Consider the following 22,928-nt stretch of genomic DNA (forward strand, 5'->3'; position numbering starts at 1 on the left):
ATCCCTCCCCTATACACCAGTAATCTCTGCCATCAGCATTCAGGTGCCCAGGGTGGTGTGGATGCTCCACGACCACCCCAGTCTTTGAGCTCCCTGGCACAGAGATGTGGTGCAGACTCGTGGTGGGAGCTGGCTGTAACCTTCCTTCACCAGGCGGGCCCTTCGACCGACAGATGCAGGCTCTCCTTATGCAGTCTGCACACGCCCGTCTCTTCATTACCTATGGTGTGACCTACGGTTTATTCCTATTTTGCTGTAAATATCTGAATGTGGCCAGCTCCAGGGACTGCAAAGAAAGCAGGAAATTTTTCAAAGACGATATAGTGCTGGAGCCCTGAGGTAGAAATTGTGCAGGAGACGTTCTTCTTCCTCTTCTTTAAAAAAAAAAATATATATTTCTCTCCACTAATAAATGTTTCATTGCATCCAAAGTTCTCCTTTTCAATCTACTTGGCACAGACACTCAAGGAGGAGGAGACCAAAGCAGGCAGAAAAGAGAGGTGGCAGGAATGGAGGGTAGAAACTGGGGAAGCCAGTAGCACTTTAAAAAATTTCTCTCAGAAACAATTGAACTGACTCATCCTTACTGCAGAACCAAATGCCTGTCCTTGCTCTCTCTCACCCCCTTTCCCTTGCATTTTCTCTAAAACCAGCCATTGGGTCCACACATAAAAATAAATTGTTAATCAATGAATGCCATCCTGTTTAATTAATTTGTTGCACCAAACAGGCAAGGGGTAGGGGGCAGGGTAGGGGTGCTGTTGCATGCGGGGAAAATGATGTTAAGGTAATGGACTTTTTTTTTTCTTTTTTGTAAATCATGGCCCTGACATTTCTCTCTTAAAACTCCTCCTTAAAGACTATAAAAAAATTTTTTTTAAAGCTGCTTTCATTCTAGTGGATGTGGGAACTTAGCCAGACAGAGTCAGAAGGGATGCGTCTCATATATATGCGTATACATATACATATATGAGAGAGAAGCGGGGGAGAATTTAAGGGAGGGTGAGGATGGGGGTAGGGCAGAGAAAGTTCTCTAACCACCAAATGCTCATTTATGACCATGATGCCCTCCTGTCTCCTGCTCCTCTACTTAGGGCTGTTTCTGTCATCAAGCAGTTCTGCTGCTGCGGAGGAGACAGAGGAGCAGGAGTATGTCATGGGGTGTAGGGTGGGGGAGGCCGGCTTCTTCCTGGGGGTGGGGGGTGGAGGTGGGTGGGATGTGCGCATCCCATCTGTGTGTGCCTTGTGGGTCCCGTTAGATTTACTGCAGGATTATGTTACTCCCATCGAGACGTAGAGCCCTGGAACATAGCATACTAACAGGATTAGGGTTTCGGGACTGGAGACAGGAAAGCACCAGGGAGGAGAGAGCAGGAGGGGAGGGGAGCTCAGGGAGTCAGGGCTGGGGGAGAGAAGGGGTGGGGAAGGATGTGGCATCAGGGCAATGGAACCGAACGGTCAGTGTCCTCCTGTAAAGGTGGGTCAGCAGGGTCCTCCGTACTGAGAACCTCCTGTGACGTTGTCACATTTTCTGAGGAGGCACCTGTGACTGGCAGGTGGTCAGAGGGGAGCATGAAAGGGCATGGGGAGTGAGGTTCCTGAGCCTATCTGCCACCTGCATTCCTCTTCGCTGTGGGGGTCCGGGGAATCTCAGGAAGTCACAGAGCAGGGACATGGGGACCGGTGGAGAACCTGACCGTCTACCAGATGAGGTGTTCGCTCCGATGCTCCTCTAGGGATGCTGGGCTGGGCAAAGAGAGTTTCTCTAGCCCAAGCAAGATCACTATGCCCTTCTACATCCCCTGGCCACTTGCTCTGTCCTCCTGGCCTCAATGCACAGCAGTGAGATGGAAAGCACTGGGAATTTGGCTTCAAGGCTGTAAGCGCCAGGGAGGCTGGCTTCAGCTCCCAGAGACAATTCAGCACCCATGGGAGTTGGGTGAAGCCAGCCACGGAGCCTGATCGAGAAAAGGTTCCAAGCTTATGTATAATGACATTTTCCCTTGGGCTTCCTAAGTGGAGAGGCTAAAGGTCTGAGCTCATCCCATGGCAAATGGATAAGGGACAAACTTAATTACCTAGAGCCCTGGATTCTTCTCAGTTATGACTGGGGGGTGGGGGGGCAGAAAAACTGGGAGATATGAATTTCAACAGGGCATCGGCCCTCTTCGGAATATACAGAACCCCGGTTCGACAATGTGATCATCTGCGTGACTTCGGAAGTCTGATGCCCATTACCAGTTGACAGCTGGAGTCAGTGTCGTAATCTTATATACAAAAAACAAAACTGCAATGAAAAGGATAAGGGGAAACCAGTCATCCACCAGGAGGTTAAAAAAAAAAGAACTTTTTGAAAACTCGAAGTTATTAATTGGGAGGAATAATTGCATCCCTAGCAGAAGAATGAAACTGAGAAGGGTAATGTTTATCTGAGGCAGCTCGAGTGCAGGACCCATCAGATGCAGGGAGAGGTCTGGATGACTTATCAGGTCCCTTCCAGACCTATGATTTTAAAAGAGGCAGATAAATATCCCATGGGGCCTTGTTACTTTTTAAATTGATAACTTGCTTCTGCTCAAGAAGAGCTTTGTGGGTCTAATACATTAATTATATCTGCAGAGAGCTTTCCATCTACGGATCCCACGGTGCTCTGCCAACACTAGCGGCGGCACCACTCCATTTGGGCAAGCAGAAACACTGAGGCACAGAGCTATTAAGAGAAATTTCCAAGGTCACACGATGCATCATCTAAGAAGATCTGAAAATAGATGCCACATGGTTCTGTTAGCGGACTGACTTGGGGGGTTTGGTGTTTCTGACACCCGCTCCCTCTCCTCCTAAGTCTCTGATAATTTTGCAGAAGGTCTTAAATTCTCAAATGGCTTTCAAAGTGATTTGTTGTAATTTAGAAAATAAACATAGGACAGAGAATTTTTGAAGGGGGGTGTTTATGTGTCTTGAAAGGATGCGGCCAAATCAAACGCAAAGCCACGTGTCTCAGCTCTACGTCCTCGGGGATTCTATGACGTTGCCCAAACCCCAAAACGATGAGCCTGGCTCGCTAGGCCGTCCTGTCCAAACACAGCCTGCCTTCGGACCTCCGCAATAACGGAGGTGCTCCAGGAAAATGCACGCCTCCAGATGCCTAGACTGAACATCTCAGGAAGCCGATTTCCCTCTGGATGCAAGATGACAGCAAGGCCTGGATCAGATTGCTGGGAACATCTTCGTGGAGCTCAAAGCCCTGTGACCAGGTGCCTGTCATGGGGACTCCACAGTTCCCCATATCCCTGGGGCAAATGACTCTAAGGGCTTCAACTCCAGTCTTTGAAACGCTGTTAAATTCTGATGCCAGTGAGGTGGTACCTGGAGGTTCTCTGATCCCCTTGGGGGCCGTTGCTGCATTAATGTGATGAGCTTAGTGCATTTCTGCCCCTCATTACAGGGCAACTGTGAAAACTCCTGGACCTCATCCTGTCCTCACCCTCCCATCCTCAATCTGGCCATCTAGATATATTTAGCACCCCCGCAGACTCTCTCTTTGAGCCCAAATTTCTTCCAAATACATCAGAACAGCCAGCAACACCATGACTAAGAGTGAGGTAACCAGGGTTATATCAACAAGGAGATGCCCACATTTACCAAATAAGGGAGAAAGGAAGACAAGGGCTTTTGCCTAGATGAATAAGGGCAATGGCTTCTGTCCCCCTGTCTCGACATGGGTCTTGGCCTCATTCCACCCAGTGTACCCCATGGAATCAGCAATCTAGAGGTGAGCAGGGTCTTGCCCAAGGCCTTGAGCCTCCAGCTACTCCCATTTTTTCCATGCCCCTCCCTTGGCTTGTGTGTACATAACTGTGCTCATAATTATAGACACATACATGAACCTTCTAAGGCCGTATTTACAACACTGCGTCTATGTTTGGGGTGTTATTAATATAGCTGGTGAAACCCAAAGCAGTAGTTTTCTCCTTGTGGTTTCTGAAGAAATATAGGTGAAGCAATTTGTATCATCTAAGGGAGCACATGGGCTGGATATGGGCTGTCTCAGGCCGACAAGCTCCCTGCCTTGTGGTTATGCCATAAATATGCATAAGGAGGGCCCACCCTATAGGAGAATCATAGGTTCCATATTTATGGCATGTGCAATTGGATGAGGTTTTGGGGATGTGCTTGCTGTACATGTGGCCTGTGTAAATGGGCCGTATTTTGCCAGGAGGATGCTTGCAATACCCCCCACGTTAGTCAAATGCCTCTGTCACAGGCAACCTCACCATGACCTGTTGGGTAGAAAGAGACGAAGAAGAGGCTACTCACAGGCTGGGGGAAGCTGGAAAAGAACTCCTTAGTCTTCCTCACTTCCTGACCACAAGAAGGAAATCATTCCCGCTCCCCGCCCCCCACCACCCCAGGCCCAGGCCTTGCCTCAGCCCTGCCTGGGTCCGAATCATAAATCGTGTATTGCAAGGAAATAGCATAGCTATCCCCCGCCACCTTCAGCACTCATTAATCTTGTTTTTCTCCGATTTCCCCAATCCCTTGGTCTTTGGTACACAGCACTGGTGTTGACAGTGACCAGGGAGTTGAAATCAAGTTCCCACATTTCTGCCCCAAACAGCCCCATATCCCCTCTTCGCACCCTGTGCACGGATTCGCGTCTGCAAACCCTCCCCCTGCACGAGTGGCGCAGGCTGCTGCCTCTACCTCCGCTCTGCTTTGCTCACAGGTCCTGCTGTCTGAATTGTGCTTTCAAGCCCACCACCTAGCACCCGTTAGCTTGGCCCGGTGCCCACCAGCCAGTGGCTACAAAGAGAAACTCAGTGGTTGCAAGCGGCATAGACGGCATGGACCAAGCCTCTCCCCCCAGCTGCCCCCAGCTCCCCTCCTCGGCCGCCTCCCCTTCGTGGCATCAAATCAAACTGCAGCAGACTTGACAAATCTATTTGGCACGGTTCACTCAGCTACTTCAACCCGAACAGACCAGAGAGCTGCGCTGACGCTCCATGAACGGTGCGGGATCTGCACGTCAAATACAGACATCTGGGAGAGAGACCTGCTAATGCAGGAGCCCAGCACTCACCCCCCAGGGCGCACGGGCAGGTCCCCTTCGTGGCCCACCACCCCCGCAGTGGGGCAAGGGAGCGTGGGGAGGGGGCGATGCCTAATTGGCAAGCTTTCCATCCTCCTGCCTCCATCTAGGTAGCCAGAGAATGAGTATCTATTGGGGGGAGAGGGGGTTTTTCCTCTGCCCCAGGGCTTTTTATGTGAGTAGGACTGATTTGCTAAAAAGCCAAACAACAACCAAACAAAAATGAAATTACCTCTTGGCCACTGAGGAAGGGACTCTAGCCAAGGGCGAGAAGGGGAGGTGAGAGAGAGAGACAAAATGGTATTTCCAATATGAAAAAGTTGATAATGATTCCAAAGGAGCCCAGCAAGCTCAATTCAATTCTCAGGAATATCTTCCCTGCAGACCGAATACCAGGGATAAAGCCAGAGAGGACAGCATTCTGTCAAAATGTGCAGTGCTAAGGTATTTCCAAAAGCAGATTTCCTACAAATAGTGTTTTAAATAGCATCCCAGTCCATCTGCGTGCTTTTAAAATCAGCTTATGCTACAGTATCCCTCTGGCCAGCGCTGCTTAGTCATTGAGCCTGGACAGGGAGGCAGTCAGGTGAACCTCCTCCTTCTTCCCCAGGGCCCGCCCCTCCTCAGCACCGGCCCTCGCCTGCCCTCCAGTTTCTTACTGAACAGGGTGGGTGGGGAGACAAGGCATGGGCAAGAGTCGGTGGGATGACGACCCAGTCCATGCTCCCAGCACCCAGTGCCAACCCAGGCTTGCCATTTCCAAGTGATATTTGCAACCGAAACAAAAGAAGTCAATGAGAAGCCAGACCCAGGTGAATATGTCAAGGTGGGGAGGTCTTTCAACTGCTACATACCTCACTTTCTTTATTTGTGAAATGGAGGAAGTATGTGTGTGTGCATGTGCGTGCATATGTGTGTGTATGTGTGCATGTGTGTGTGTGAGAGAGGGAGATACCTGGTAATATCTAGAAGCCATGATTTTCAGCTGAATGGTGCCATGTTACTATGGCGATTTTAATAATAAAAAAATCCACTGCTTTAAAAACTCACACTTCCCAAGTGAATCAGTGCTGACATTATGGTTCAGCATTTTCTCCATCCGATGTTTCCTGTCGTACCAGCGAGGCCAAGCAACCTCGGAGCAGTGGCAGGAGCCGAGGAGGATGTGTTTGGAAAAGATCTCCAGCCTTTCTAGGTTTGGCCACACGTGTCCCATTTTGGCAATTCACAACCCGACAGGTCAGGGGCCCGGTGGAACCACAGCACTAAAGAGGACAGTCCCTTCGCTGGACCCCGCTTCCATCTAGGAAAGGACGAGCACTCTCCTCCCAGAGCTGAGAGCCAGCGCGAGACAGAGTTCTCCCCCTGCCCAGGCGAGACTACCAGCTGTTTCCAATAAGGCCCCCATATGCTGAGTGCACCTTATTATTTTTTTTTAAGATTTATTTATTTGACAGAGAGATGGAGCCAGAGAGTGCAAGTGGGGGGGGGGAGGGGCAGAAGGAGAGGGAGAAGTAGGCTCCTGCTGAGCAGGGAGCCTGATATAGGGCCCCATCCCAGGACCCCGGGTCATGACCTGAGCCCAAGGCTGACGCTGAACCGACTGAGCCACCCAGGCCCCCTCCCCCGAGTGCACCCCATAACCGGGACTGCCAGTGACGGCTGCAGGCCTGCTCACCGCCAGAATGCCATGTGTCTTAAGAAAGCCGAGCGCCAGACATCCATCCCTGTGTACAACAAAAGCCCCACATGGCCCCCACGGACACACCTCCGGGAGCCACAGCCACTGAAGACACCAGCCGAGAGAACTCAATGCCTTGCTGCCAAGCGTGATTGCCAGTTCAGATCCCATCCCTGACAAACTGAATTCCTCCTCAGTATTTATTGTCCTCTTTCTTCTCTGGGACATTGTGATTCCCTCTCAGGATTTGTGCCCTTTCATTTCCAGACCTCGGTAACTCCTGAACTACAGTTTCATGTGGTTTTGTGATTGTTAACCCAGCATGTGGAAGGGACTCAGGCCATAAATGCTCAATGAATCCTGTATGGGGAGGCGCGGACTGGGGACACATTTTCCCCTTCATTTGCAGTCAGAGAGCACTCTGCAAGCTCACGCTCGCTCTCTCGCTCTCTCTCTCTCTCTCTCTCTCTCTCTCTGCGGTGCAACACGCCACGGCAGCCAGGCTGTCGGAGAAACAGTGTTTTCCAATCGCTTTAGCATAAGAAAGAATATTTTCAGGGCCACCGCCTCCTGTGCCTCCATCAATTATTTGAGCCTCACCGAACAAGGCCTCCTCCCCTCTGTGGGGTCCACTCGAAGCTCCTCTTGTCCCCAGGCTCCTGCGCCACCCCAGCAGCATGCCTTTGGGGACAGGAGTGGGTGGAGGTGGGCGGGGGGGAAGGAAATGGGTTTACCTTGTGGTTTTTGCCATGCCGGTACACCATCCAGTCTTCCCCATTCGTGCTGACTTCCAGCTTGTAGGATTTGACATAGTAGCCGTTTTGGGTTTCCCTGGAAATCGCTCCCTGCGTGGCAATGGCTGTGAGCATGGTTAGGAAGCGCAGGTCCACCTGAGGAAGAGCGGAGGAGGAGGAATCAGGGCCCCGTGCCTCCTGACTGGAGGGCAGCCTCTTGCTTTTCAGCTTCAAAGGATAAAACCGTAATACTTAGCTTACAACTCGTGTCTGTGATCCCCCAGCATCAGTGTGATCCGTATCAGCCCGCAATTCCAGTCTGGATGGTTAAACTTAACGTATTAGACACTAGATTGGACACCTTTGAAACTGTAACTTGACTCTTTTTCTTTTTTTTCTCTTTTTTGCAAATCCAAACGGGACAAACCGTTCAGTTTACCTTAAAGGGATCCTTGAACATCTAGAACTGTGACCTCTTCTTACTGAACTACAACCTGCTTTGTGTAGTAAAAATAGATGCTGTTTAAAGGAACAATGGCTAAATCCACTCCAGTCCACTCCAATCCACTTAGGACGCGCTAGTTGCAAGGTCTCAGTTCAGGGCTACCTCGCCTCCCCTCCCCTAGGTCCCTCACTCTTTTGTGTATTTAGTCACTCAGGTCACTCAAGGGTCAAAGGGCATCCAGAGTCTGCCCAAGCAATTAGGCTTATGCACCAAGTCCTGACCTTTTGCTCGATGAGGAAGATGGCCAACATTTTGAGGCACCTCTCTTCCCACAACACCAAACCCATTTGGAAATTGCTGGATGTCATTCCTTTGTTGGCTGCAGTGTTTCTTAATGGCAACCTCTGTGTGATCAAAATTTAGCCAACACTCACTGGTAAAATTTGATTCGGGAAGCATTTATTGGTACTTAATATGTGTTCAGCATATTATGCAATTCAAAAGAAGTAAGCAGTGCTGTATAAACAGCTGGATAGCAATAAGAGAGAGCTTATGACTGAGGACCAAAAATAAGGAGTAAAATCAATGGAACATTGATTATAAAGGAGAACACTCTGGAAGCTCTGCAGGATGAGAAGCGTTTTTGGAGGGGCAGAGAAGAGATAGTGACAAATGGCTTTAGGGTTGTGCTGTTAGAACCTCTGCAGACTCCCTGGAAGTTTCTAAGTGGTACTTGTCCCTGTCCTGTTGTCTGCTCTGCAACGTCCTCCTCAGAGCAGAGGTCACCGTGTCACATCAGAACTAGGACAGGCTTGTCAATGGGTCACAAGGCTGTCTGGTGTGTGTCATAAAAGCAGTCATTGCTCTAGCACGGGTCTAGCAGCTTGCTCTTCCCCAAGGGATGAGAACTGGACCAGTCTATAGTTTCAGGGGGGGATTATTCAACATAAACTGCAAGTCTTATTCAGAAGCAAAGCAAACAATAGTCTGAAAAGATGCTACAGAGCATCTGGGTGACTAGAGTTTCATTCCCGGTAGGGACATTTTCTCATGTGTTCTTCCGATAGCTATGTGCAAAAACTTCCTGGCAGGGCTCCCTCCAAACAGCAAAGATCACGAGAAGCTGCCATGCTCAGCCAGCAACTCAACAAGTCTGCCCTTAGGAAAAAGCCCTCCCCCGACCAAGTCTCTGATGCCTCCCTGTGCCAAGAATGAGGAAGATCTGGAACTGTTTATAGAATGTTCCTTGGATATCTATATTGAGAGGCAAACAGCACCCAGGCCAAATAACTTCTCCAAGGCCTGGTAGTCTTCACAAGGGCAGTGACAGTGTCTGTCTTACTCATCGTTTTATCCCAGCAGTTAGCACAGTGCCTCGCTAAGTCTATTTGGGCCTGGTGTATGTGTTTGTTTGGATGGATGAATGAATGGAGCTCTCAAGCTCGCTGTGTTTGTTTTCTTCGTGTCCTCTGTCCACTCTAGCCGAGGAACCACCTCCCTTGCCCACCACAACGCTCACACTCTGCCCACCCTCCGATATCTGAATAAGTACCTGGAGGTACTCCTTGCTGGAGTCCAAGTTGGGTGTCCAGCCATTGTCATCGCCATGGAGCCGGCTTTGTTGAGGTGTCCACCTTTCATCAGAGTAGGTGGATGAGGCACTAATCTGTTCATTGGCAATCCGGCCAGATTCCATTCCCAGAGGGACATTGCACTGAAAGTCTAGGGAAGGGAGACGATCAAGGGCAGAGTTAGACCTCTCAATCTCAAACTCCTGAGACCCTGAAAACGTTGCTCCCTTCTAGGGACAAGTCTTTGCAGGAACTCCCTCATCTTAGAGACCTAATTATACACTCCCATTTAAAAAACATCTCTGCCAAGTCATAGAGCTTGACAACCCCTCTGGGTCTGAAAGAAACTAAATTGGACCTAAAAGAAGTCAGGCTGTGGGTAAATAAGAATCATCATACAAATTAAAAATACAATCTAAAGCACAAGAACTGTTGGTGCTGCAGGCTACGGATGCTCACAGATGCCAGATGCACCGTTATTGAAATACAGGTAAACGTGTGATAGACTCGTGGCAATCTGGGTGGGCTGATACATCGTGGGAAGCCTGCTTTCTTAATAAACACCCAGGAGGCACTTTTGCTTCGTTCTTTCACTCAACTGTCTCAATTTCTGGCACAGAAGACCGACATTACAAAGCAGTAAATACCCGTCTTTGGGACACTCTATGAGCATACGCATGTCACTCTCTTCCCCTGCACCTGTCTGGGCAAATGGACCCAGAAGTCACTGACTTTGGCTATGCGCCATAAGTTCAATTGCTGTCCTTCCCATGCAGGCTGCAGACACTGGTTAATTTCTGCACGTGTAGGTGTCTGATAAAGACCAGCAATTTTTTCAGGTATCAAACCCATTCTTGAGCTCTGTGACTGTACTGGCCAATTGCAGAACCCGGTGCAATTTGCAATACTATTTCCCTGTTACTCAATCTTCATGAGCTCTTTGAAGAAGAACAAAAGCAAAACCCGGCACAAAACCCATCACCTTTCCAGCAGGCCGGGCTGCCATGTCTGTAGCTGTGCACGTGGTAAGCTGTCCACAACCCATGGCAGGATTTCCCCAGCTCCAGTCATCCTTAAAGTATTTCTTTAGTACTTAAAGTTATCATTTGGGTTTCTAAGTGGAAATGGCAGTACATCTGAAGCACATGTCCTAGAGGAGCTGATCTGAAGATGAAGTTCAGAGTAGATGTGGGCGTAGGCAGGAGACTCATGGTCTCGATGGGCAGTTCCAGGACACCGGGGCCAGAGCTACACTCTATGCTTTGCACAGTACCTGGCACACAGTAGAAGCTTGGAAACTGCGTATATTGAAGCATGAAGTGAAAATCCAAGCATGTGCCAGTCTAGTTGGAGAAACCTTCCCAGGGCTGGAGATGTTTAATGTAAAATATATATACAAGGGAAGTTTAAAAATTGCTCAGTTTTCTGACCATGGCCACAGAAACTTAGAGAGGGAGAGAAGACTCAAAAAATGTTAGAATAGAGCGGAGAATTGATATAGATCTCTTTTCATTCACAGATGAGAAAACTGAAGTGTGAGATGGTCCTGTGACTTACGCTGGGAATAACTAATTCTTGGTGCAAGACCTGAATACCCAGCCGACACTTGTTTGACTTGTATCGGTCTCTGCCTAGCAAGAGGATACAGCCCCCCTTCCCTGAACCCAGAGGCTGCAACAAATTCTGGAAAATTTCCCTCTCCTCTCCCAGAGGCTGGCCTCTCTTCACCGCACATCCTCAAAGGCCTGATGGAAGGACAGGACAGAGGTTCCCAACTGGCCAACTCACTCTCTGGTGGGTCTTGGTGGACCAGGTAGTAGCGTGCAGAGAAGCCATCCTTGGCCACCGCCATGTCTGTATGGAAGGTCAGGGAGAGGATCCCCGTCGACGAGCGGAGTTCAGATGGTGTTTTAGTCCCACAGTACTTCCCAATCAGAGGGCCGACTGGACACACAAGACAAAGACAGGGCCGTAGAAATGGAAATGTCAAACTCATTTTCAATACATTCACCCTGGCCACAATCGCAGGTCACTTCACAGGGCATCCTTTGGGTATGCCTTGGCATGAAAGAACGCCCAAAGATAGACTTAAAGAATAATATCTAATATTTTCCCTGCACATTAAAAGGTACAGTTGACCCTTGAACAATACGGGTTTGAAGCGCGTGGCCCACTTATACATGGATTGTTTTCGACAAATACAGTACTGTGAATGTATTTTCTCTTCCTTATGGTTTTCTTAATACCATTTTCTTTTCTCCAGCTTACTTTATTGTAAGAATACAGTATAGATAACACACAGAATATGTGTTGATTATTTATGTCATTGGTTGGGCTTCCAGTCAACAGTAGGCCATCAGCACTTACATTTCTGGGGAGTCCGAAGTCCTATGCGGATTTTCAGCTGCATGGGCAACTAGCCCTCTTAACCTTTGTGTTATTGAAGGGACAGCTGTATTTTTCTTGACCTGGCCTCATTCTCTTCTCTTGCTCTGTTCTGGGGACGGGCCAGAAAGCTATCATAATAATGTCTGTCTTAGAGAAGAATAAACTGAGGTTCGGAGTGGTCACGTGACTTTTCCGTGTTCATACAGTTAGGAAATAACTGAGCTGAGACTCAGGCCCAAGTTTTCTGACCTAGTCTTATGCTTTTCTTGGGAAATCAAACTGCTTAGCCATCAAGCCTTCCTCACAGTGCAAAACGGTGTGGCTGACGACAAAAGTGAACGATTGGTTTTCTCACTTTCTTAAGACCTAACATTGGTCTCCACCTGAGAAGTACTGGTTCCTTTGGGCCTTGAGTGATACTCCTTTTTGACATCTATGACTCTAATAATAATAATAGAAAAATCATAGTAATAATAATGATGATGAAGGCAGCTTATTTATATGGATAAGACACAGGGTTTAAGTGACCTGCCCAGGGTTGCAGAGCTACTTATAGCAGAGCCAGCATCCCAATCTAGTCAGCCTGGCTCTCGCATCCTATTTGGGCAGAGAGGGTGGTCACTGAGTCACTTTCTGTGGAAATCCTGACAACCCAGGGCAGAAAAGAACATCACCCATAGGCTCTCTCCTCCTTACCCAAGTATCTACTCAGTCTCCTCCTATGCTTCTCCAAAGAAATCTTTCCAAGAAAGGAAACTGCCTTCCTGCAATTTCTCTGAAATCATCCTCGGTGAAGAATAAAGAAAGTCATCATGGGTCATACACAAACCCTAAGGAGCTTTGAAGTCTTTGTTCTCTTTTTTTTTTTATTGTTACCAAAGCAATTCACAGGCAAAGACGAAGCTACCGAGAAGCGCCTCGTGACAGCGACATCACTCACCATGCGGAATGCCGTCCCAAATGTCCAGCCAATCGTATTTGCAGTCTCCCTCTCCCACCTGCAAAGGGTCGTGCTCCAAGTCAAAGGTCAGGAACTGCAGGATGATCTCCATCTTGGGTTTGGCCAGGATGGTAAAGGTGCAATCCAAGTTGTGTGGGTACTTCTCAGGAAACCCAGGGGATTCGATGGTCCCATTGGGGCTTGTGAAGTTTTTTGAACAGTCTTCAGAGCCTGTATGTAAAAGAGAACCGTAGTATTAAGCAAGGAAAAGATGTCTTCCTTTGCCGCCTCCGTCACATGGGTTAGTTGGACGCGTGAGTCCCAATCCCCCTACTCATAAGGTTTTTGTTTCCACTGGAGTGGCCCTTGAAGCAACATACTCTTCACATCCACGCCTCAAGCCTTTGAGCCAGACTCTCTTTAGGAGAGAAATTAGGGGAGGAGAGCTGGTTTGCTCTACATAAATAGAGTAAGAAGAGCAGCAATTGAGGAGTTGTGGGGGGGTGGGGTGGAGGGGGGTCAGAAAGAAGTGTGTGAATCACAGAGAGAGAGAGAGAGAGAAAGGAAGAGAGAGAGAGAGACAGAGAGACAGAGAGAGAGACAAAGAGAGAGAGAAAGGGAGAGATTCTCTTGAAAAGAGGAACAGAGTCTTCTTTCTCAATTACTCAGCTGCCTGCTCCAGAAATGTAAGTTATTTCAATCCTTAAGGAAGGCTTGCTGATTGCCAGCAGGGCAAACAATGTTACCCCTTATTTATCGCTGACCTCAACACTAGCCCCCATTGTACCAGAGCCAACCAAGTGCCCCCTTCTCCCTCCAAGATGCAAGGTGCCTCAGGGGAGGGGCAAAGGGGAGCTTGGGTCCCATTCATGTCATGACTATATTAAAACGAGCTGCTCTGTAGTGGCCAGACAATTAACAATCGACTTTTGTAGCTGGTGGATCACAGCAGGGCGTTGGGGATGTTAAAGGCCGCTCCAGCAGCAAGTTTGGAAAAATGCGGCAGTGTATTGACATTTGGAAGGCTTCTGGTCGCTTTGTGGCAGGGATGGCCTTGTTTCTCTCCGAAGCTCCTGCGTCTGCTTTCTTGGGACTCATGGAGGCGTTCTTATTAAATGCGGCCCACATTCACACCCGGTGCAGGCTTGGACGGCAGTGGGAGCTCTAAGAGGATTACAGCCACCAGATCTGCTAATGCCTCGAGGTGGAGTCACGTTAAAAGGGCCCTCCTGTGCTTTCACCCAGCCACCATTTGCCAAAGCGGTTGGGCTCCAGGCAGGTCCTGGGACACTGCGGCCCAGGCCACGGGCGCACGGAGCAGCCCAGGGCCAGAGGCCACGCCAGTCACTGCAGCGAATGGATAAAGGCTGGGCAATCACAACTGATTTCACTACATTCTGATTTTATTTCATCCCATTTATTTATTTTTAAAAGATTTTATTTATTCATGACAGACACAGAAAGAGAGGCAGAGACACAGGCAGAAGCAGGTTCCATGCAGGGAACCTTCCGGATGTGGGACTCGATCCTGGATCCCGGGATCACGCCCTGGGCCAAAGGCAGACACTCAACTGCTGAGCCACCCAGGCGTCCCTACATTCTGATTTTAAAATTAAAAAGGTCGCAGGATTTATGAGGAGGATAATAAGTACTCTAAGCATGAAGAAAAAATACAGAAATACTCGATAAACCAGGTGTTTACTGGCAGGAAGTGTCCTCTAGGGATCCCACTGAAATATAACTGTGTGATGTCAATACACTGATCTTAGCCCGCAGCGATGTCTTTATCGGCGCCTCCTGCAGCAGGCCCCTCCGCGAGGCTCTTTATTGACGACGGCTTTCTGGAAAGTGCACACGTCTGGCTTGGAAAAGGTGCCATGCAAATAAGCGGGCGAAGGAGGCCCGCGACTTCCTTTAGCAGCAGATGGGAAATTCCGACATCCCTACCTGCCCATCCATCACCTCTGCTCTTCCGACCAGACCAGCGCTCTGCCCTGGGGTCCCGGGACTCCCGGGGTGAGAGCCAACCTCTTCAGGATTCTGAACATTCTCCAGGTGCCCCACGCCTGAGGCTCCGCACCGATCAGGGGCAGGGCGGCCCAGTGGGCAGCCAGGTCCAGAGGGCTGAGCTGGGGAGGCCTTTTCCCAGTTTGTTTACCACCGAATCCCCAGCTTTGTTTACTGTCAAGCCCCACGCTCCGGGGGGGCCTCCTCAATGGTCCCAGGATGAGGCGGTCTGGCAAAGCCAAGCCAGCTGGCAGGTCTTTGGGGGGCTGAGAGGAATCTTGAAAAGGTTAGTGTTTATTGCCATTGTGCAGCCTTCTCCATGTGGGTCACTCAGCCAGAGGAAATTAACTCTCTATCCACGACCTGCTTTCAGAGCTAGAAAAGGCATCCTGACATTCCCTCCTCGAGTTCGCTCTCTTGCCATTCCTGCTCAAGGCAAGGGGAATCCCCATCCTCCCGAGAGTGAGGAATTTCTGGTGCAATCTTTCTTTGGTTCTTCCCCTCCATGGGAGACAAAGTCTTCCACAGCAGACACCCAGTGAGCCCAAGAGAGGCCCGGGGAATGTGAGATTCTAAAGTACCCACAGTTTCCAGGGTTCCCAGGTCCTGCATTTGGTCAGAATTTTTTAATATGACATTTGTAAGGTCAACACACACAAAATCCCAACCAAAAAGAGCATGTGTTTGTCTCTTTCTCTCTCTGACATATGGATATACATGGGTATGTCCCCTGGCTTATTTTAAAAGAGGAAGGAAAAACAATTTTATCCTTTCTATGCGGAACAAACTTGTGCATTACAGCGGTGCCTTCGTCTGTAAATGTGCCGCTCATAGTTTGGACTGTGGTCAAAGGGTCAGAAAGCAGGAAAGCTGAACAGTAACTGTGGAGAGGAGATCTCAGAAGAGGGTGACCATCTTGGGACAAGACTGGAATCTTGTAGACACCTGACCCAAGATCCTTGTCTGCCAATGTGGTAGAAGAATCTCAGGTTAAAAAAAAAAAAAAAAAAAAAAAAAGCTCAGTCAACAAATACTCCGGTTCACTCAATGCGGAGATTGTCCACACAAGCTGGGGGGATTTCGGCTGCAGTGAATGATTCATACCAAAGGACTCTGGTGTGAAAAATGCGCACTCCGTGTTTTTCCACTGTCAATTTTACAATAACTCTGCAAGCAGAAGAAGAACCTGCATGCACAGAGCTATTTAAAACATGGTGGATTTATCCCAAAGGAGCTCAGCCTGACCTCCAAAGGTATTTTCGGTTCAGGGAGTAGGAGTTGGGGGGGGGGGCACACTGAGGTTTCTCTACTTGTGAATGACCCCAGGGCGTTCAGTTTCTGAAATGTCGCCGGACACCAGGAAAGCCAACTTAATCTTGAACTTCGGTCAAGAGTATCAGAAAACGAACAAACAACAAAAAAAAAAAACCACATTTTCCCGTGATTCAGTGTCCAATGTTACTTTTAAAATTCCTTTCTCTGTTCTGCTCATGATTTGGCAATCTGAGATCCTTTATGTTTGTGAGCTGCCTTGGTTTGCTCTTTAACATGTGGATGGTCTGGTATTATATAGACTCTTTTATAAACCACTTCATTCAGGGTAGACATGAACCTCCCACCCCAGCCACACGCCCGCCCCCGCCCCGCTCTGTCTACACCCCAACTGAGGGTTTGTGTCTGTCGGTGGCATTCCGAGGCCGGGGCTCGCCAGGGCAATGTGCCGCTGCAGACTTCCACGGTCCTCTGTACGGTTATTTTGTGTATCTGTGTTTACAGTCCCCCCCTCTTTCTCTTTATGAATCTGACTAGCAAACATAGCTGTGTTTGTTTGGATTTCTTCAGCATGTTCACGAATTTCTTTCATGTTCTGTGGGTGACGTAAACTTTGTGTATTTTCTTTCAGAACTCCGACAGTGGAAATGTGGGTGCAGGGAGAGGAGGGCACCTGGAGAAATGCTCATCCTCCTAGACTTCTCAGCGTTGAATTCTGTAGCCTGCACACGTATGTGTTTTATACAGTGTTGGCTTTCATGCCAAGAGCTGCTCTCTTGGACAAGCATGATGCCAGGAGACAGCAGCACCCCCCCAGAAGACCACTGGGTTCCCATTTTCTCTCTTATGTTCCCCAGAAATTTGGCTGTTGTTGGCGGGGTTCTCTCTCCCACCGCAAGAATCTCTTTCCTCTTTCCTTGGGCAATCCTAGTAATTGAAGTAGGCTGCCCCATTGCTCCACGCCCAAGCCAACGGCATGGCTGGCGCTCCTGTGTCTGGGCATCCACAGACTGGCTGTCCTCAAGACAGCAGCGCTCCGTGATGCTACCCTCTTGTGCGTTTTAACTTTTAACCTCATCCCTTCGAAGGTGCATAATGGATAGGGTTAGCATTCACTCTTTCTGAGGCTTTCCAGAGAATGTGGCACCATCCTTGGTGAAAAGGGAAGCATCAAACGGATGAGCTTTAGTGGTCCTGCTCACCCTTGTTGGGACTTCCCGTGGGCAGCTCCCTGGAAGACCCCGCTTGGAGCTGCTTTCCTTTCCCAGTCAGCACAGTGGAGCCGAGTGACAGCTTTAGCACTGGGGACCTTGCTGCTATCTAACTGACCACCCAAGTCCACTCAGCGGAGCCCTCATTTTCAAAACCAGAGCACATTGGGATCCCTGGGTGGCTCAGCGGTTTAGCGCCTGCCTTCGGCCCAAGGTGTGATCCTGGAGTCCCGGGATCGAGTCCCACATCAGGCTCCCTGCAGGGAGCTTGCTTCTCTCCCTCTGCCTGTGTCTCTGCCTCTCTCTCTCTCTGTGTGTCTCTCATGAATAAATAAATAAAATCTTAAAAAAACAAAACAAAACACCAGAGCACATTAATCATATCCTTCCTTAGTGCTGACTCCCACTGGCACATATTATAGTTTTCCTTTCAATTTACGTAGCTATTGATCTATGTTCATGCAATGACATCCACGTACGTCTGTTACGTGTGAGGGTTTACACATCTGTTTGTCCTCTTCTAGTATTTTACTCCTTTCTACCTTCTCTCTCCCCGCTGCTCCCCAGTTGAAGAGGGCATGATGAATGTTCCAGGGGTGACTGATCTGGATCTTGAGCAAGACGCTAGGGAATATGGATCGAAGTATTCAGGAGCCTCACACCAGCCCCCGTGACACCGGACACACAGATTGTCAGTCCCTATGACCTCATGTGGTTGGGAGCATGATGACCCATGGCAGATGGGCCTTCTTGGGACCCGTGCCCTGGGATGGTCTGTGCTCCCACTCTGGCTTAATGACGCCCTGATACAGTTTCCTCGGCCCGCCCTGTCATTGGATTCTACATCTTGCTCTCAGGCAGACAAATCTGACAAATATTTAGACAGAGTGGATATAAAAAGTGCTTTCAGCAGCTACCACTTCCTTTCAAGAACTGTTTAGTGAAAAGAAAATATATATGAATAGGTCCCCTTACACTGAACTCAGTAGGCGCCTGACTTGGGCCTCTCGATGACAAGACGGACAGCCTCCCTTTGCACCAGACTCCCTCCACAAGCTGTAAAACACAGGCTCGGAGGGGCCACACCAGCAGACGGGGTAGGAGCCTGTAGGTGGGGGAGTGGGCTGGGGCGAGGGGAGAACTGGAGGGGGCACTTCGCTTAGCCTCAAGATAGCGAGCTGTTACACTGAGGGGAAGGACACACGGCCTGAGCGCTTCAGGGTAGATACTGGACCAGCAACTTGTGAATTAAGGTTGGCTCACTCCCGTTATGGAAATAAGGATGCCCAGAGCCTAAAGTCATCTAAGGGGGGGGCCTCATGGAAAGCAAGGAAGTCAACTTAAAAGAAGGGCAGTGGTCTTTCTTCCTATCTTTTTGGTTGCTTTTCAGGAGGCTGCTCCATTGGCGTTTAGGAAGTTGATGTTCAACAGGTGGAAGTGGTAAAATGGATCGGGCATGGGGACGTCCTACAAGCCACATCTGAATTTAAAAGCTCCTGTATGACCCCACAGGTAAGATCTTTAGAGACTCTGAACACCGAAAAAGATTATGTCCTTCTGCCCATGAAATTCCAGATAAAGGCGACATTAAACCATGGAGTAAATAGGAGGAAGTTCAACGAAGTTTTGCTTTTCTCCCAAAAGGAGGATTGTGATCTTGAAAAACATACAAAAATACATTTCTTTGCAGAAGCGTTTCTCGGTTTACTTGGCGCTGCCCTCTCGGGGTGCCGCGAACAAAGCCCGTCTGCCCAGTGGGCAGCACCCAGCACTAACCTCGCACCGACACACCCTCTCAGGTCGCAGCAGGAGTTAAACTGGCTTTTTGTCGCGGGCTATGGCCGGGTCACCCTGAGCCTCTGTTCCAGCTCCAAAAACGTTTGTAAGCCTCCCTGCCTGCCTCCCGGGGGGCATCCCTGCGCCCGTAACTATCCCCTTGCACAGCGCCCCACGGCCGGCACCCAGGGCGGCGCGGCCTCCCGGGGATGCCCAGCACCCCACTCTGCCCGTGACCCTGACCCTGACCCTGACCCTGACCATGGCACTGACCTGTCTTGAAGATCTCGTAGCGCAGAGAGAAGCCTGCCCCCTGCCGGGCGTAGTCGGAGGTGAACTTGATGTAGAGCACGGAGCCGGAGGAGATGATGGTGGGGGGGGCGATGTTCCCACAGTGCTTTCCCAGGAGGTCTGCGGATTCACTGTCCCCATCCCGGATCTCGATGAAGTCGTACCTACGTGAGGACGGTACAAAGGGGCACATATGAGCCAAGATCACTCTCAGGAGAGGAAAGGGACCGTCGTCTCGCTCCAGCCGCCCTTTCTAGATGGATGCTCAGGTGTTTCCGAGTGATAAACAAGGGACTGGGTGTGCTTGCACAGACCGGCCGCCCTAGATCTAGGAGCTGCATCGCCTTATTGAAGCCACGGAGAGAACGGGTGTCCCAGTGGATGGCTAGATTTTAAGGCCTTCTCTCCTGCCCACGTGAGAGCGGTAGCACCCCTCTATCAAAGATCTCCGAGCAAGCGTTTTTCCTTCTTTCCATAGCACCATTTTTATGTCCACCCACGATCTCCCTGAATCTTAGTCTTTTCTTCTTAGCTCTGCGTCACTGCAGGCTACTTAACCCCTCTGAGATCAATTTCTTCATCTGTAAGATGAGGATAAAAATATCCAGTTCAGAGGGCTGGGATGGAGATGAAGTGAAAAATATAAGTAAGGTGCTAGGCCCCAAGCCGGGCACACTGGGGACGTTCCTGAGATATCTGCTTACTCCCCTCCCCCTCCCCCGTGTTTCAGTTTCCTCCTGGGTCATCCCCTCTTCCCTTATCTTTAATTGTTAGTGACAAAGACTCCCATGCTCAGGCCCCCTCTGTCCTGGAGATGACTCTGCAAAGCTCCCATCAGCAGCGGTGTCTAGTCAACAACACATTTTTAAAAGGAATCAGCATCATATTAGATAAGGCAATAAAAACCTTTCTCCAAAAGCAGGGGGTGAGTCCCCAGGGACCCAGTGTCTATGAGCACAGAACTCTTAGCCTCAGCAAGAGGCAGGGACGGCCCTGCGCTCAGGCTTGAGCTCATTTCAAACAGGATCAACCTGGCCCCAGGTTAGGGAAGACAAGTCAAAGACAGAAATCCTTGGCTTGGTTCACGGGATGCCAATCTGCACAGGCACACATTTTGGGCCTTGGTGGTGCTCGGGCAGTCTTCCCTGTGCCACCTCTGGGCTCCTTCTCTGGGCTCCCAGGGACTCCCGCTGTCTCAGCTGCTGAGGTCCTTTCCCACCAGCTCCCTGCAAATTGCTGGTCACTGTGCCACTATTTACCGACAAGCATCCATTTCCTTCTCCCTCCCTGTTTATTTATTTTGCATCAACCTGTTAAAACAACATGTAAGAAATGTCTCTCTTTGGGGTAAAGAGAGGGACCTGGGATGTGCCTGCAGGCTCCTGCCACACACACTGGGTCTGTGAGAGCTGGCTGCCTGCAGAAGTGGCTTATTTGAGCCAGAGTAGCCCGAGGCCTCACGACAGCCCCCAGGAGCCATATTTCAGATCGTGCAGCCACTTATGAAAAACAAGACCGTGAAGGAAGTATAAGGAATCGACGGGGATTAGTTCAATCTTAGACCCTAGAGCCCTAGAAACCTACAGTCCAAAGAATCACAGAAGCTGGTTAGTCTGGAGAAGACAAGATGGCAGGGTTTCCCCTCAGGAGCTCTGGGGACACAGCCACAGATTGAGAAAGGCAGTGGAGGTTTGGGGGGGATCTGTGATTTCAGTTTGGGAGATGATGCCGAGTTTGAAAGTGTGCTTCCTCACTTCCAAAAACCAAAGTGAAAAGACACTTAGTTTGTTCTCAAAGGAAATTCCCCAAACCTTCTGGAAAATCCCTCCTTAGTATTTCCACACTGGGGTAAGCACCCTGGGCAATCACTCTGTGCTGAGTAATGGTGATGTAGGGTGCACAACTGTTGAGAAGCCAGCTGTGTTCAGTAAGCAGACATTCGCCAGTTCACAGGGAGTAATGAATTATGAACCTGCATGGGGGAGCCCGTCCATCCCCCCACCTGTACCCCTGCCATGCCCTGGCCAATGCCAAAAGTAGAACTGGATTTGGATCCTTATTAGCTGGGTGACCTCAGGCAAGTTACTCAACTTTTCTGATCCCTGGCAATGGGGAAAATTATCATAAAATAGGGATATTAGAACCTTTCTCCTAGGGTTGTTGTGAGATTTAAGTGACCAACATAATCTATATAGTGTCAGTACTCAGCCTGGTAGGTAGTGTTTGGTTAACAGTGATTTGTTTTATTCTCATACCCATTTCTGAGGTGAAGCGATAGAGCAAGCGCATCGAGGTACAGTGTAAGTGGAATGAACATCTGTTAAAACATTTTGGATTGCATTTTGGCAGAAATGTGACAAATCCTTTAATCCAGCAATTCCACTGCTAGGAATTTTTCCTAATAATCAGGTAATCGTGCAAAGATGTATATGCATCTTGGTGAGCGTAGATATAATTTAAAAAGCGTAGATAGAATTTAAATTAAGAAAAGTGAAAAGATGCTTTTTCTTTTTTTATAAACAGCATCATATCTAAATGTCCAACAATGGAGGTGGGTAAATCAATTTTGGTATATTTATAAAATGGAATATTCCACCACTGAAGTAGATAGGGAGTGCTGTAGGTCTAGATATTCTGTTTTTATGGGAAAAATGGCCATGACATATATCCTGATAGTTTAAAAAATATTTTTAAAAAATAATGTGTTAAAATACATATACATACATACGTTCTTGCATACACAAACAAAAAAGTCTGAAAGACTACATACTAAAATGTTAACAGTACTGAGATATACAGGTGGTAGAAACTGGCAATTTCTACTTCCTTCTTTGTTCTTTCCTATTCTCTGAATCATTTACCATGAGCTTGCATTTCTTAATAAGCCACAAATATATAAAATAAAGCTGCTTCCATTAAGAATTTTTTTTTCCACCGTGACAGATGGTAACTGCACCATCGTGGTGAGCATTGCGGAATGTATCCAATTGTCAAATCACTATGTCACACACCTGAAACTAATATAACCTTGTATGTCAACCATACTTCAACAACACATAAAATACGCCATAAAATAAAAGAAAAAAAAAAGACTAAAAAAGAATTTTTTTTCAAGGTAGGAGAACTGAGAAAAAGAACCCAGCTTTCAGAATGTAGCAGATGAAAGCATAAGTACCATCCTCATCGTCACCATCCGTCTCACAGAACTGTCGTGAGGACTAAATAACTCACAGTGTTGGGGCACCTAAAACAGTGCCAGGGGTCGTGGCCCACATTCAGTAACTACTTAAACATTTTTTTTTTTTTAAAGATAACCAGATATCTCCAGTCTGTGTTGCCAATTTCTCCGGAAAGGACAAAGAGACGCCCAGACATCCCAATGGCTGGATGACCAGAAGGGGAGGTTCTATCTGGTTGCCTAATCACGCATGGAGTAATTTAGGGGATTAACACAATCAGCGATGAAGCAGGGCTCCCCAGCAAATGCCATAGCTGTAAGCTTGCCTCAATTTACTCAGTGGAT

The 22,928-nt window shown here is 48.7% G+C and overlaps 1 protein-coding gene across 7 annotated transcripts in view; it reads right to left on the bottom strand.

Moving 5' to 3' along the window:
• NRP2 (neuropilin 2) overlaps window positions 1-22,928 on the bottom strand; it is a 115,621-nt gene that overhangs the window by 61,677 nt on the left and 31,016 nt on the right. For all 7 annotated transcript variants that reach the window (XM_026002491.2, XM_072741937.1, XM_072741941.1 and 4 more), the window contains exons 3-7: window positions 19,388-19,569; window positions 12,849-13,079; window positions 11,309-11,464; window positions 9,502-9,671; window positions 7,505-7,660 (exon numbers count right to left, since the gene is read on the bottom strand). In XM_026002491.2, coding sequence (XP_025858276.1) covers window positions 7,505-7,660; window positions 9,502-9,671; window positions 11,309-11,464; window positions 12,849-13,079; window positions 19,388-19,569 — 895 coding nt within the window. The remainder of the gene's footprint in view (window positions 1-7,504; window positions 7,661-9,501; window positions 9,672-11,308; window positions 11,465-12,848; window positions 13,080-19,387; window positions 19,570-22,928) is intronic.

This window comes from Vulpes vulpes, chromosome 16 (assembly GCF_048418805.1).
Source record: "Vulpes vulpes isolate BD-2025 chromosome 16, VulVul3, whole genome shotgun sequence".
NCBI lineage: Eukaryota > Metazoa > Chordata > Mammalia > Carnivora > Canidae > Vulpes > Vulpes vulpes.